Source organism: Penicillium rubens, assembly GCF_028828025.1.
Source record: "Penicillium rubens strain IBT 27055 chromosome Unknown utg000002l_segment0_segment0, whole genome shotgun sequence".
NCBI lineage: Eukaryota > Fungi > Ascomycota > Eurotiomycetes > Eurotiales > Aspergillaceae > Penicillium > Penicillium rubens.
The window spans coordinates 3,562,819-3,577,180 of NW_026890600.1; the positions used below are offsets into that span (position 1 = coordinate 3,562,819).

The window sequence follows — 14,362 nt, forward strand, 5'->3', positions numbered from 1 at the left end:
TTGTTTCCTGCATATATGTTTCTATTCTGGTTTCTTCCCTCGTTCTTACCTTTTGCATGGCCCTGCATTGGCAGCATATTGAGCCCTTCCCCCATTTCTTTGATATTATATTTTCATCTCAATCCAACGTTCTCTTACGTACTTTCGGTTTGTATCTATATTAGACATAACTGATCATACAACCCACAATGTACTTTTGTGCTAGCAATACAGCGCTAGTTCCGTTCTTGTCATGCATCATGCATAGACCCTGCAGGTATGTTGTGCAGGTTCCGCAGAGGAAATATCCACAACCCAGGTCTTATAGCGAAGTCTAAGTACATTCGTATACATAGGCCTACATGCCACTACGGGAGGCAGAATTTGAGTGACTTGTGCCAAATTTGAATAGGAACGATTGAATCAATTATTCGAGACTTCTAACCCTATGACCGAAATGACAAAGAGCAGCGGAACAGGAACTGTGCAAGGTTCCGACTGCCATGCATGTGTGTATTTGAGCAAGCCATTCAGCCAACCAAGTTAAGGGGTCTTTTGTGATGCTTTTTTTTTGGTTTTTCTTTTCTTTTCCCTCGTGTATACTGGCGTATACCGATCTTATCGTACCCACGGCCGCCACTAATGCAGGCTCGCAATTTGAGCCAAGCCCTTCTGTAATGAGAACCATGAAAATGCCACTGGCAGTCGCAGTTCTCTCTCAAGCACGCGAGTGCAACCAGAGTTCCGAATAGATCAATAGCTAAATTTGAAAGAATCGTTAAGCAAAAGAAAAACACGCCGTCCTGCCAAGGCAGACTGAGTGGAACCGAAAATATTGTACGAAGAAAGTAATGTGCGCAAAAACCGGAGATCGCAACCGAGTAATCAAGGCGACGGGTGGTAGATTAGAATTCCCAATCCTCATCAACAGACTTGATGGCCCATTCGAACTTCTCACGGAGCGCCTTAGAGAAGAATTTTTCGATGGGGACGTCATATTTCTTGCTGAAGACGACAGTGAGGCGAGGATCAATGTAGTTCTAATGGGAATGATTAGCTGGTGGTATTGTAAGAATCAGACCAGGAAAAACTCACAATCTTCGAGGTACCTAGGGCAACCTCTTTGTTGTCTTCCTTGTCCTGGGCCTGGACAGACATTGTTTCGACCCGCTGGTCGATCTTGTTGATGGAATTCTCAAGCTTTTCCACCGTTGCGCCTCGAGCCTCGGCCTCGACCTTGCCGGTTTTGTTCTCCTTCTTGAACTTCTTCTCCAACTCCTTCACAGCCTGTAGGCGCTCCTCGAGCTCGGAAACCTTCATTTCCTTCTCGCCATCAGCAACGCGCTTTTCGTTGTCCTTCTCAAACTTCTTGTTGATCTTGTTTCTCTGCTCTTCAATCAAAAAGGCTTGGTGTTCTTCGATCCATTCTTTGTCGAGATCCTCATCGATTTCGAAGAACGCCGCACCCTTCTTCTTCTTCAGAGTTGGGTCCAAGTCAAGCATTTGCTGCTTTAGTCGCCACTTCTGGTATCGAAGGCCCTTGATCTGCGCAGTCAAACATACGTTAGCTCTGTGCCTCTCGCCATGAAGGCGAAATATAGAAGACTCACCCGTTCACCCATCTTTTCCATTGCATTGGCATGGCCAGCAGTGACAGTACGCTTGTGGTTACACAAAATGGCAACCTTACGGTTGGCATCATTGTATGCTTTCACCTTTTCGGCGATGGTACCGCCAGAAGCATTCATCTCGTTGAGAACACAACCCATGGTATAAGACGCATTGTACGTACGGAAAACCTTGGCGGTTAGACCTGGCATGTAGTTGGCAAGATGCTTATTGAGGGCAGACGTCTTTTACTTGTCAGTAACATCCAAGACTGCACGAAAAGCGGAGAACATACCGTAAGGCGGTCGAAAATTTCATCGCCATTCTTCTTGGGTGCCTTTTTGAAGATCTTCAGGTTCTTGAAAACCTGCAGATCGACCTGAACTTCATCGTAGAAACGAATACTATCCTTACCCAAGAAATCGAAGACAACAGTGTTGGGAGGCTTGAGTGTAACATTCTCATACTTCAGAGAACAGCAACCGACGGTTTCGGCCTCGTCTTCACCTTTCTCGTTTCCAGCACGCAGGGCAAACTGATCAATAAGATAGACTGCCGTGGCCTTCTGCCGTTCCACCATCATATCATGTTTGAGGTTCTTCTGATAATCCTTACGGATTTTCTCGATGTGCTTCTTGAGTTCACGGGCTTTCTCGAATTTCTTGAAATCGCTTTGCCCCTTGACATCGGAATTGGCAGCTAACATGACGTACTTGTAGTTGCCATTGATATTTTCCTGCCACATGGCAAGCCAGGTGCCTTCCTGATCATGTTTCACCTCCTTCCACTTGTGCCCAGGAGGTGGCGGTGGGACCTTCGCGTCTTTGCCGATATTGATAGTGATTTGCTCAGGTTGCACACGTGTCTTGACACGCCCGGTCTTCGGGTGCTCACCGCGGCCCCGGAACAGAGAAGGCGGTTCCACACGGAAGTTGCCCACCTTCTGCTTGCGACCATCCCAGATACAGTACTGGTAGGGAGCTTCTTGCTCATCCTTCAAAGCCTTAGCAGCCTTCTTCTCTGCTGGTGGCAGATGTCTCTTTTCCTCACGCTGGGCATCGTAGAATTCGAAGATAGGCTTGAAGTCGCATTTGGCAAACTCCTTGATGTCTACCTTGTTGCCCTTGGAATCCTTCGCTCCGCCGCTCTTCTTGATGACATCTTTGAAGTCGCTGAAGAAGTTCTTCTGGAACACAGGGTTTTCCACGTTGTGGGTTGAGTTTAGCATGGTGCCGAAGAAGCTAGCAACCTCTTCGGCTTCAGGTGCAAGAGTGATCGGAATACCGTCATATTTCATCTTGACATTCTGAGGCAGCAGTTCATATTCGGGGGGGAACACCACACCATTGTGTTCCAGAGTTGTCCACTTGATGGTTCCATCGCCCTTGCTTTGGTCTTCCCACCAGCGGTACTCCTCCTCCTCCTCTTCGTCCTTTTCTTCGGCATCCTGGCTTTCTTCCTTCACCTTCGCTTTGCCCTTCTTGGGGGCCGCTTTGCTGGCGGCGGGCTCTTTCTTGACGCCGTTTGTCTGTTTCTTGGCCGCCGCAGGCTTAGCCTCTTTCTTTGGTGCAGCAGGTTTGCGCGAAGGTTTAGCCTCCGCTGTTTGTTCAATTTTCTTCTTTTGCACGGCAAGCTTCCGTTCAATGGGGACGTCGGAATCAGACTCATCCCCGATGGATGTTTCGGCGGGCTTGGGAAGTTTGCGTCCGTTGCGTGCCAAGGGGACATCGTCATCGGTCTCGGGGTCTTCATGCTTCACAGATGTACGTCGGCGTTTGCTCTGTCGAATGGTCAGACGCTTCAACCGAAAGCAACACAGTATAGTCGCACTGGGAATAACAGAGGTCATCCCGGGGGTAGGCCTACCAAAGGCTCATCTTCTTCACTGCTTTCTGCTTCTGCGTAGGACTTTTTTCGCCCACACTGGTCCGAGACTTGCGCTTACCAGCACCCAGCGCATCTTCTCCATCTTCCATCTTCACATCCTTGTCTTCCACAGGACCGAATCGGATGGAAATTCCAGGATCAACATGGCCATTTGTGGCAGGGCTGGAGTCTGCCATTTTGACGACCTCGGGGGACTTTGGGGAAACTAGAAGTGCGAAAAAGATGTTAGGATGCCGCTCGAGTTATGTTGGAAGTGTGAAGAAAGTGACGTCAAAGTGCGAGATGCAGCATCTAGAACTGATCTACAAGAAAAGTACAATTGTGTAGAGGGTAGAGATATGGAGTGAGAGGATGAAGTGCAAGTAGAGCGAAGGTCCGCGACAAATTGTATAGGTGCGTAATCACAGCCGAATCACCCGAGGAACGCACCTTTAACACGTCCATTGGCGCGCATGAGCGGTGCATCGTCCTCCGAGGAGCTCATGGTGGTAAGCCTTGGACTAGCAATAGGGAGACGAGGGTAAAATGAGAGAGCTCGGTGTTTTGGTACGGGGAGGCGTCCTCGTGCGCCGAGTCGGACAAATCCAGCCGCCTGGTAGAAGGAAAGTAGGGAAATTCTGACCAATGAAGAGTAAGAATATGGTTATAAGATCTGCTGCATCAATGATACATGCAAAGGGGGGATGTTGCGGGTGAATCGGAGGAATAGAGAAGATAGGTGAGAAAAGATGAGAGGAAACAGAGGAAAAGGTTGGGGGACTTGGAATGGAGGAATGCAATGGGAAAAGAGGCCCTGAGGGACTACAAAATTGGTGCCTGAGGCGCTAAGTGATGTTAACTATGTAAATATTAATGCCTGAGGCGTCACTGCGGTGGAAGTCGGAATGGCGCACCGTAGATGCTTTCCCTTTCTGGTTTAGCGGTAGCACGGAGACAGAACCTCCCTGGTTCTCAACTTCCTTCCCGACCAGCGAGGCATCCCCGTCTAACCTTCGTCACTCCCCTCCTCTCCGCAGTCACCATCTGCTCGATCATTTTTCCTCTTTAAATCTCTCGCATAATGTTCTCCCGTGCCGTCCGCCCGGCCCTGCGGGCTGGTGGTGCCGCCGTCGCTCGGTAAGTCTTCATCCGATACCTCGTGCCAAAGTCCTTCCACCCGACGTACTCCGACGCAACCCCCTCGACACCATTGAAACTGGAAGATATACTGGATGTTAGAGGAGGCGAGAACGACAATTGCTGACTGCGAAATCAAGCCCTGCCCCCGCCAATGCCGCCACCTTCGCAACTCTGCGTGAGATTGAGGGTCGTCTCAAGTCCATCAAGAACATCGAGAAGATCACCAACACCATGAAGATTGTTGCGTCCACTCGTCTTACTCGTGCCCAGAAGGCCATGGACGAATCTCGCGTCTATGGTAAGACCTCCAACACCGTTTTCGAGCAGGCCGAGACCAAGCCTCTGGAGGACAAGAAGGTTCTTCTGGTTGTTGCCAGCTCCGACAAGGGTCTTTGCGGTGGTATCCACTCCGGTCTGAGCAAGGCCACCCGCCGTATTTTGGCCGATACCCCCAACGCCGATGTTGCTATTCTCGGTGAGAAGGCCAAGGCTACCCTGTCCCGTCTCGCTCCCGAGCACATCGTCTTGAGCTTCGCCAATGTCTGCAAGGACATCCCCACCTTCGCCGACGCCCAGGCCATTGCCGACCAGATCGCTCTCCTGCCCGAGGATTACGCCAGCGTTCGCATCATCTACAACTCTTTCGTCAACGCTCAGTCCTACGAGCCCGTCACTATCGAGGCCTACTCCGAGGAGGCTATCACCCAGTCCGGTGAGACTTTATTACGCTCAAGCAGTTCACTGAGTCTTAGCTAATGTCCCATGTAGCCAACATCTCCTCTTACGAGGTTGACGACGAGGTCCTGACCAGCCTCCGCGAGTACGCTCTTGCCAACAACCTCTACTGGGCTATGGCTGAGGGCCACGCCTGCGAGATCTCGGCTCGTCGCAACGCCATGGAGAACGCCTCCAAGAACGCTGGTGAGATGATCAACAAGTATGTCTTACCTCCAATGTTTTTTTCAACGGTTCGTTTCTAACAGGCCTCCAGGTTCCAGATCTTGTACAACCGTCAGCGCCAGGCCACCATTACCGGCGAGCTGGTTGAGATTATCACCGGTGCCACCGCCAGTGAGGATATGTAGAAGCTTTCTTTTACGGGACCAAGTCTCCTTTAGTGTAGACTTGTTCATATTTAGATCGACCTTCAGCTTGTGTAAAACCAGAGTCAATCCATTTCCATTTCATATGTACAGATTTTGCCCTTGTGTATAGCCCTAGCCTAGGTCATTCAACAATATGAACAATATAGTCGAATGAGTTCTGCTATTCAATGAGATCCTGGTAATATCTGATTTACAGTCTATCCAATGGCCATTGTTGATGTACGGTGCCCTCGTGTATAGCCCTAACCCTGGTGACTATGTATGTACTAGTACCTATGCGGTCGATTTCTTTGTTTGATGAGATACGATGTAATCCGGAACTATGCCATTCTGGGAAGTAATCCTTTGTTCAATGGGATTCGACTCACAATAGGATTGTCAATTATCCTCAATTATCCTCAATTACTATATCCCAGTCTCTTCTTCTTCCTCTCGCTTCCTTTCCTTCTCCATGATCTCTTTCTTGCACCTGTTCTTGAATCTCACGCTGAATATCCTTTCTGCGTGATCTTTGTTCATCATTCCACTTGTGTTCACCTTCCTCCAGTGCTCGTACTCTTGTTTATCTTCTATTGCTATTCCTTTTTCTAGCGTCCTCTTCACCGTTCTCATCGTCTTTGCTATTACTTCATTCATTTCCCTATTTTCTCAGGCCTCTACAGTGGCCCTTCTTTCTACCTTGATTCCCTACGTTTGTGCAGTGCCCAGGTGAGTATGTCATTATCATCTATCTCGCATACCTTCCTTACTATCACATATGGTCTGATTACCCATGGTTCCTTCATTTCGATTTCACATTACTCTCTCCGTCTCTCTCTTTCCATCTGCCTGTTCGAAGATCAGCAACTGCTATTTATCGTCAAGTCCACACACCCATATAACAAGATCACTAACATCCACTATCAAGACTTGTGTGACCGCAAACATGTCGACCGTCACTGTGGCCACCGATGCCTACGCCATCCTTGGAGTTGAGCGAGATGCCAAACTCCCTGACATCAACATTGCCTACAAGCGCCTTGCCTTGAAGCTCCACCCAGACAAGGCTGGAAATTCCCCTGCAACTGTTGAGCGATTCAGAAAGGTGTGTCTACCACATCAAGATATACCATACCCTGCTGTTGAACATCACTGACAAGCCATTGTAAACAGATTCAAGATGCTGTTGAGGTCCTCCGTGACGAAGACCGTCGGCGTTTGCTTGACGAGGCCCTGAAAAAGAAGACCAAGAGACATCTGGATCCCGAGGATGATATACCGGCTCGGGTCTTCAAGAGCAACTACAATCGTTCATCAAAGCGAGAACACCACACCCACGATTTCAAATGGTCGAACCCATTTGCCGAACCAGCATGGCATCACCGCCAGCACACCTTTAGCTACTACTACAGTTACGGAACAAGCGTGCACATGGACCCGGAGTCGGCTGAGTCCAAGGCCAAACGAGCGCAATTTGAAGCAGAAAATGTCCAGTGGGAGAACGAATGGCTTGGTACTGATCCAGAAGTGCAGAAGGCACGGGCAGAGCTTCGCAAAGAAAACATGCGGGCTCGGATGAAGCGTGACCTAGCAGATATGGCGAAGGGCCAGGATGAAGACACCAAATATGCCGATTTTGACCATGTTGTTGAAGGAGTCTTGGACGAACTCAACTTTGGCCACGAAGATTTCGTGCATGTCCTGCCTGAAGAGAACATCAAGACCTGCAACCCTGCTGACACATTTGACACATTTTCCTATGAATACGCCAAAAAGTCCCGTTCTGGTGCCGATGATCCAATTCACTCTGATCGCGCTTCGAATCCTCAGTCTGCTACTGGCAGCGATTCATCCTTTGAGTTCACAACAAGTAGCGACTCCACCAGCTACACCCATTCAGCCAACGGGCACTCGAATTTCAAGTCAACCGTTGAAGACTTTGAATCTACTACTGATAACTCCGAATCCACCACTGACGACTCCAACTCTGACGCTGAGAAACTGATCAACTCCTACATGGTCGGCCACGATTCGTTGCTCCCTGTAGTCTCATTCCTCAAGCAAAAGCTCGCCGATCCCCATGGACGCTACACTCTTGATGATCTCGGCGGTGAACTTAATGGTATCATGCTGGAGGCCTATTGCGGCTGGTTGGAAGAGGTTCGTCTTTCGGTCCCAAATGCCTCGCCTGTTACAGTTCGGAATGACCCCAAGTTTTGCTCCCACCATGGTCTATGGTACAAGGAGTTCGGTCGTCCCGTGTGCAATGTTTGCAACTTGTGGATGCCAACATTCATCCTTACCTGTCCTGGTTGCGGTCTGAACGCCTGTGTCAGATGTAAGTTCACGGGTTGTGGTACGCAGGAGCAGTGATTGATCCATGTTGGATCACAAGTGTTTTCAGTTCTACCTTTGTTTCTCCTTTATATTGTTTGTTCTGTCTAGATTTTCCTTTGGTCTGGATTTCGCGCTGTTGTCGGTAGGAGACCTCGGGGGTCGTGGGAGGAAGACCCTTCCGATCTTAATTGTCTGTTCAACTTTCAAAAAAGGAAAAAAAGGAAAAAGAAAAAGGAAAGAGGAAAGGCTGCCAGTATCACGGTGGATTCGGCGTTCGCTCATTCTATCGATTTTAATGAATCTCGGTCAAGATACCACTTCGTTCTCATGCACAGATATAGTGACCTCGGGCTCACCTCGAACTCACATCGGCTTCTAATTCTATCCTACGTGCCCTCTCCTCTTACAGGATGGACTCCTGTCTTTGTGCTCTATTTGGCCAGGGTAAAAGAATAGAAATTGCTTCTCAGTCACTTACTTCCGTTGTGCTTCTGTTTGAAACACTATACGTTCACCTTTGCAACAGAAATCACTATCTGCTTCGCTGGTGTTGACATTCTCCTCCTGCCTCACTCAACACATCTTCAGATCCAAGACCCCGATTGTCACTACGATGCCGATGTGGTCGAGCTCAATCCTCGTAAGAAGTACAATTGACAGATTTGTCAAGCCTTGCTAAAGATCGAGGACAAGATAACAAACATGCCGTCGGCGCCCCAGAGCCAGTTGCTCAACAGTTTCCTGTCCCTCCTTGGCAGCGTTCGAATAACAATTCCATTGGGAGCTTTTACCTCTGCTGGCATGGCATAGTACCGAAGAGCTCAGCTTCGGGCCATTATACTGGAATATATTTCCGAAATAAAACAAAAGACAGTCTCACATCTATAAGGACTCCCCTAATCATATATATGCATTGGTCATACTAGAGACAGATGTATCTTGTCTGACGACATGGGTGCGGATTGTCGAGAGATTGCGCGCACGAGTACGAGTATGTGGCCTTCCCTGGAGTGTCCAACCAGGAGACTGTCCATGGATGTGCTGAAGCTAAACAAGAAAATACCAGATCCCCGGAGCAGATTACGATTGTCTTGGCTGCAACCGGAGTCGTATCAACTACCTCAAACGATGCGTTACATGACTTATTGAAGCTGTCTAAGTCCGATCATTCGCGGCCGTCTGCGATGGATCACACTGGTAATGCCTGAACGGAGATGACACGGTAGCAATGGCTATTGACTCTGGTTCTCGGTGTGGCTTTGTTGTAAGGTTGAGCCACTCCATCCAACTATGACTTTTAACCATGATGGATGTCTGGAGATACAGAATCAGACAAACTTCATTCTTGGATCTATGCATTCAATGATTTTGAACAAGTGTATCCTCTATTCTGGACCTACTATTCTACAATTCTTGGGTACTGCTCCCAGCCCTCATGCAACAACTAGGGAAAGGTAATTGCGTCACAAATAATCGCTTTCTCTACCTATAGGTTGGCAAACTACGGCCCAGTGCACTCTCCACACGACGGACTTCATAGGGAGAGAAGTGTATAATAAACAGAATGAGAGATTGATATACACTTCAAGAAGGCGAAGGTGACAAAGGACATCTAAAGGAACATTGGCAATTCATTTGGCTAAGGATGATATAAGGAATCGAATTTGTACCTAGGTAGAATCACCAGGTCGTTAGCGAGAGAGATCGCATAAACGGCCAAATATTCTTCCAAGGTTGTTCTTCTTCAAGTCATCTGTCAAACCGGTAAACCACAAGCTCTCGATTGCAGTTCTCGCCCATCAGATACTTCTCACTACCAGCGATCTTCCCCCTACCGACAAAATCCCAATTGTCACAAGTAATGGTCGAGCGAGGTGTTTGGATACTCAAATAGGTAGCCTGATTTTGTACCCACGTCCAAGTATCAAAGTGAAGACAAAAGCCAAGATTCGGCTCGAGCACAGTCACTTGAGAAATGATGCCAAACCAAGGGTCCTTCATGATACACCCATTAAGTTCCATACTCTCAGCCTGCATGCTGCAGTTCCCACGGTAAGGCGGTAAAACTCCCTCGAAATGCCGGCGCCAATGAGGCCCATTTCCAACTAGAGGGATGCTTGTAGTAATGGGCTCGGGCAGCCCAAATATTTCGGGTGGTTCGTCTTGCGGCTGGATGGAAACATTTTCTGTAATTTCGACCGCCTGGGCATCATCCGTAATCTCCAATCGTTGAATGCTTGGACAGCCTCGTTGTCGGATGTCGAAGAACTCCAGATCCCGGAATCCGAATCGTGCCACGATTGATGGAGAGTCACCAGGTGAGTCATCCCTCAGTCGCCCTGTGGGATCCAATGAAGGTCGGTATGATGATACTTTCGATATGTCCCAGACAAACAAAGACTCAATGGGCGCATCCTCGTCGGCGGTGTACAAGCTGCGATTTGGCTGCCATATATAAATCACATAATGGGTGTTACTATGCGAGGAGAAGAACCGATCTCGCTCGCTCAGCGGATGTCCCAAAAACATAATCTTCCATTCATTGCGCGGGGTTATACTCCATCCCTGATTCTCACCCCTTGTCACATCAAAGGAGGACGCAAAATGACGATGCACGCCATCGCTATCATTCAGCCAGTGGAAGGCCTTTGGTTCAGCCCATTCAACGACGAGCAAGCTCTTCTGCAGCCGTACTCGACGAACGACCTTGCCACGAATAATAAAGGGCACCATGAACTGCCGGTCCGTTTCCAAATCCATGAGCACGAGACACTGATGATCTGCGCTGGGGTAGACCAGCAGGCCGTTCTCGAAAGTCCATAAAGCCTCAGAGAACTGGCGGTCAACGAAGCGCCTCATATGACTGGCGTGCGACTCCCATGGCTGCACCTGGTACCATTCGCGGTCTCCACTGCTACCAAAGTCATCGCAGAGGCGGTACTTCTGGATAGAGCGGGGCTTGCCTCGTGCGAGGTAATTATATCGTGAAGCGACCTGGTCGAAAAGACGACGACCTTGGTCTTGTTCTTCAACTGATGTCTCCGTGCCCAGGCTTTTGACTTCGTCTGTCCATGGGAAAAGTTTCTTCAGGAGTGCGAGTAGGACGGCCGGGTTGCTAAAGGCTTCATTCCAGGCACGCGAGACACGGCGACATCGGACTAGCTCGTTTGGTTCTAAATAACCTAGAATCATCCAAAAGAGTTCGCGAGGTAGGAATGCCACACCATGGCTCTCTTTCGGTCTAGTCATTGCTAGGTCGTGCTTATCAAAGAGAAATTGACCTCGGATCTTTAGAGACGTGCTCTGTGCAATGAAAAACTTGAAGAAACCCTGAGGGAGTCATTTGACGACAGTTCCCCTAATATTCTAAGGTAGTAACGCAGTCCTTAGCATAATGTAGGTAAAGGATGCATCAATGGGGAGTGAGAGGAATCGGTGGTTGCACCTTTACCCGTGCAGATGATCGTTGCTTCCGAGGTTGACTGATCGTACTGATCGTCTTTTACCCCAACTACACTCATCCAACGCCCGTTCTCACCACACATAAACTTGCCACAACACGTGGCATGGGTCGTGATGCGATGGCCGCCATGGAGCTCCGAGTCGACCAATGACGAACAAAAACAAACACCAAGCTCCTGGCTCTCCTCCGCGGCGAACAAGCCGAGTTCCATCCTCGACTGGACGGCGTTCACAGAACTCAGAACCATTATCCCAACTGTTGTCCTAACAAGCGGCATTCTTATCGCAGTGCGCTTCCACCGCCGTTACCTACGGCGCATCCCCGACGCGCCTAGCATCTCGTCCTCATATCTTCGACGGCGGAGCATCTTCGGCCAAGTCACCAGCGTCGGCGATGGAGACAATTTCAGAATATTCCATACACCGGGTGGTCGCATGGCCGGATGGGGCTGGCTACCATGGAAAAAGGTTCCTACCGTGAAGAAGGATCTGAAGGATAAAACTGTTCGTCGCCCACCACCTACCTACCTTAGCTCTTCTCCCAACCTCGGCGCCTCCAGCTCAGAGCAGGCATAATTATGCAATAGAATTATGCCATAGCACAATCCAACACTTCACATCTATATCCAGCTTACATATTTACTCAAACGCAGATCCACATCCGTCTCGCTGGCGTCGACGCCCCAGAACTCGCCCACTTCGGCCGCCCCGAACAACCCTTCGCGCGCGACGCACACACATGGCTAACATCATATCTGTCCAACCGACGAGTCCGTGCCCTCGTTCATCGGCAGGACCAATACTCGCGCGTGGTAGCGAGTGTCTTCGTCCGGCGCGCATTCGACTTCCCGCCATTCCGTCGGCGGGATGTTTCTTACGAAATGCTGAAGCGTGGCTTAGCGACTGTTTATGAAGCGAAGATTGGCTCGGAATTTGGCGGTGATAAGATGGAAAAGAAATACCGCAAGGCCGAGTGGTGGGCTAAGAAGCGAGCCAGGGGGCTTTGGAAGGATTATCGTCGCGTCGGGTCTGGTTGGGAAAGTCCGAGGGAGTACAAGAATCGGATGGGTATGGGAGATCCCCTTCCGATCGAGAAAGGGAACGGGAAAGGGAATGGGAAAGGGAAGATTGGGCAGAAATAGATGAATGAGTTGCGGTAAGCTGGGCTTGCGATCATGGCTATTGTTCTGGCATTTACATTTGCATACGAGACGGAACGACTACGATTTCATTGTACAGCGTTGTACATCCATGGCTGGTATGCAACTATCATGCTGAATATGATACACCAAGTTGTGTTAAACTATACATGGGCGGGAGTGGTGTTGCCTCCAAATCAGGCCGCAATTGCTAAATGGGCACTAAGACTCGAGTAAGCTCCTGATGGGTTGGGAGAATCCAAGAAGACAAGTCAGTATACAGGCTATTATTCGCTCAGCAGAACCGCCGCTCGACCTCGGCAAACAGCTTTGGGCTGATTTCGTCGGAGCTGTTACCCTCCGCACGGAATAGACACCGTTGACGGTCATAGTGCTCCAGAAGGGATTTGCTTGTCTCCTCGAACTTCCGTAGACGCTGCTTCCATGTCTCAAGAGAATCATCCTCTCGCTGCGTCAGCGGCTCGCCCGTAACATCGTCTTTGCCCGGCACCTTTGGTGGGTGGAAGTCTGTGTTATACACCCGCCCTGACGGCTCGTGGACCCAGCGCGATGCGATGCGGGCAAGAATCACTGATGGTGGAGTGATGAGGTGCACGACAAAGTTGACGGGTACTAGGCTGTCCAGGGTTGCTGCCTGAGTTGCGGTGCGGGGAAACCCGTCGAGGATAAAGGAGGCAGAGGAATCGATTGAGTGGGAGGAGGAAGTATCGGCTAGAGAAGAAGATGACGAGGATGCTGTGGGTTGTACTGAGGATGTGCGTGGTGGGAGGAGCCAGCCCTTGGATTTCATATCATCGGAGATCAAGTTCAGAATCATTGAGTCGGGAACAAGATTGCCGGACTGCATTGCGGCCTCTGCTTCCAGGCCTGTCATCAAGGTTAGAAATATTGGCTCTGTATGTAATTGGTTATTGCATCTATGCTGGATCTACTTACCGAGGGGTGTGCGTCGGCGCACATTCTCTCTCAACAGATCACCCGAGCTGATTGAAACCAGCTGGGGAAATCGGGCTAGCAGTCGCTCGGACTGTGTTCCTTTTCCTACTCCCGGTGCACCAATCAAGATGATCCGCGCAGCCTTCCGGAGCTGTTTTGTTGTGTGCGACATTACGTGCGATAGCTGTGTTGGGAGCTCGAGGGTTTAAGGTTGCTGGCCCTGGCGGACTGGACGGATCAAATGTTGGGGATGCGGGAGGAACCACGGGAATAATTATGAACAATATCACGACAGCATAATGGATTGAAGGGAAGAGTTGGAGCTTGGGGTTAGAGGACAAGCAGCCGCATATCTCCAGGGCGAAGTCTGTTGAGAATGTTGATTCTGGGGGGGGAAGGTTGATCCTTTCGGCGGTCGGTGAAGACTCCGAGGGAAACTGGATACCTTTTTAAGGTACGGGGTATGTTGGAGTGTATGGCAGAGCACTCAAGTCTAGGTGATTATGAAAAGATCATATTATAACATAACATGATCACAAGGAGAGCAGATCAAGGACTTATATATCTACTTCTATGACTCGGTATAAGTGCCACTTTCACATGTCTGTGCACATGGTCTTAAGAAAACGCTCTGTTCGGGGAAAGCATCGCCCGTGAGCAGGCCAGGATCGCCCTGGCCCCGGTAAGGTCGGCCCCGGGGGTACTGTATTACGTAAGATACGCCAAATGATTTTATTTCACGTGATTCTGCGCGTCCGACGCGTTCGCGTTCATTTAGTGCGGAGATCT

General features: G+C 49.6%; 6 protein-coding genes across 6 annotated transcripts; 3 read left to right on the forward strand and 3 right to left on the reverse strand.

The window, feature by feature from the left end:
* Positions 1-884: 884 nt before the first annotated feature.
* N7525_003823 (DNA topoisomerase 1) lies at positions 885-3,958 on the reverse strand (the record flags this gene model as incomplete). The annotated part of the gene is made up of 7 exons (XM_061212840.1): positions 885-1,019; positions 1,075-1,524; positions 1,590-1,832; positions 1,883-3,367; positions 3,454-3,485; positions 3,533-3,679; positions 3,904-3,958. The coding sequence occupies 7 exons, from the start codon at positions 3,956-3,958 to the stop codon at positions 885-887; spliced, it is 2,547 nt and encodes an 848-aa protein (XP_061069861.1).
* Positions 3,959-4,454: 496 nt separating this feature from the next.
* Positions 4,455-5,765, forward strand: N7525_003824 (F1F0 ATP synthase subunit gamma). Its single transcript, XM_002558718.2, has 4 exons — positions 4,455-4,590; positions 4,731-5,305; positions 5,362-5,530; positions 5,585-5,765. Exons 1-4 carry the CDS (start codon positions 4,535-4,537, stop codon positions 5,676-5,678), a joined length of 894 nt encoding a protein of 297 aa, XP_002558764.1. The 5' UTR covers positions 4,455-4,534; the 3' UTR covers positions 5,679-5,765.
* An 859-nt stretch (positions 5,766-6,624) lies between these two features.
* Positions 6,625-8,051, forward strand: N7525_003825 (uncharacterized protein; the record flags this gene model as incomplete). Its single annotated transcript, XM_002558717.2, has 2 exons — positions 6,625-6,783; positions 6,852-8,051. 2 exons carry the CDS (start codon positions 6,625-6,627, stop codon positions 8,049-8,051), a joined length of 1,359 nt encoding a protein of 452 aa, XP_002558763.2.
* A 1,713-nt stretch (positions 8,052-9,764) lies between these two features.
* On the reverse strand, positions 9,765-11,264 carry N7525_003826 (F-box protein; the record flags this gene model as incomplete). Its single annotated transcript, XM_002558716.2, has 1 exon — positions 9,765-11,264. One exon carries the CDS (start codon positions 11,262-11,264, stop codon positions 9,765-9,767), a length of 1,500 nt encoding a protein of 499 aa, XP_002558762.1.
* Positions 11,265-11,591: 327 nt separating this feature from the next.
* On the forward strand, positions 11,592-12,619 carry N7525_003827 (thermonuclease family protein; the record flags this gene model as incomplete). Its single annotated transcript, XM_002558715.1, has 2 exons — positions 11,592-11,981; positions 12,131-12,619. The coding sequence occupies 2 exons, from the start codon at positions 11,592-11,594 to the stop codon at positions 12,617-12,619; spliced, it is 879 nt and encodes a 292-aa protein (XP_002558761.1).
* Positions 12,620-12,911: 292 nt separating this feature from the next.
* N7525_003828 (adenylate kinase ADK2) lies at positions 12,912-13,745 on the reverse strand (the record flags this gene model as incomplete). Its single annotated transcript, XM_002558714.1, has 2 exons — positions 12,912-13,504; positions 13,574-13,745. 2 exons carry the CDS (start codon positions 13,743-13,745, stop codon positions 12,912-12,914), a joined length of 765 nt encoding a protein of 254 aa, XP_002558760.1.
* Between the last annotated feature and the right edge of the window lie 617 nt (positions 13,746-14,362).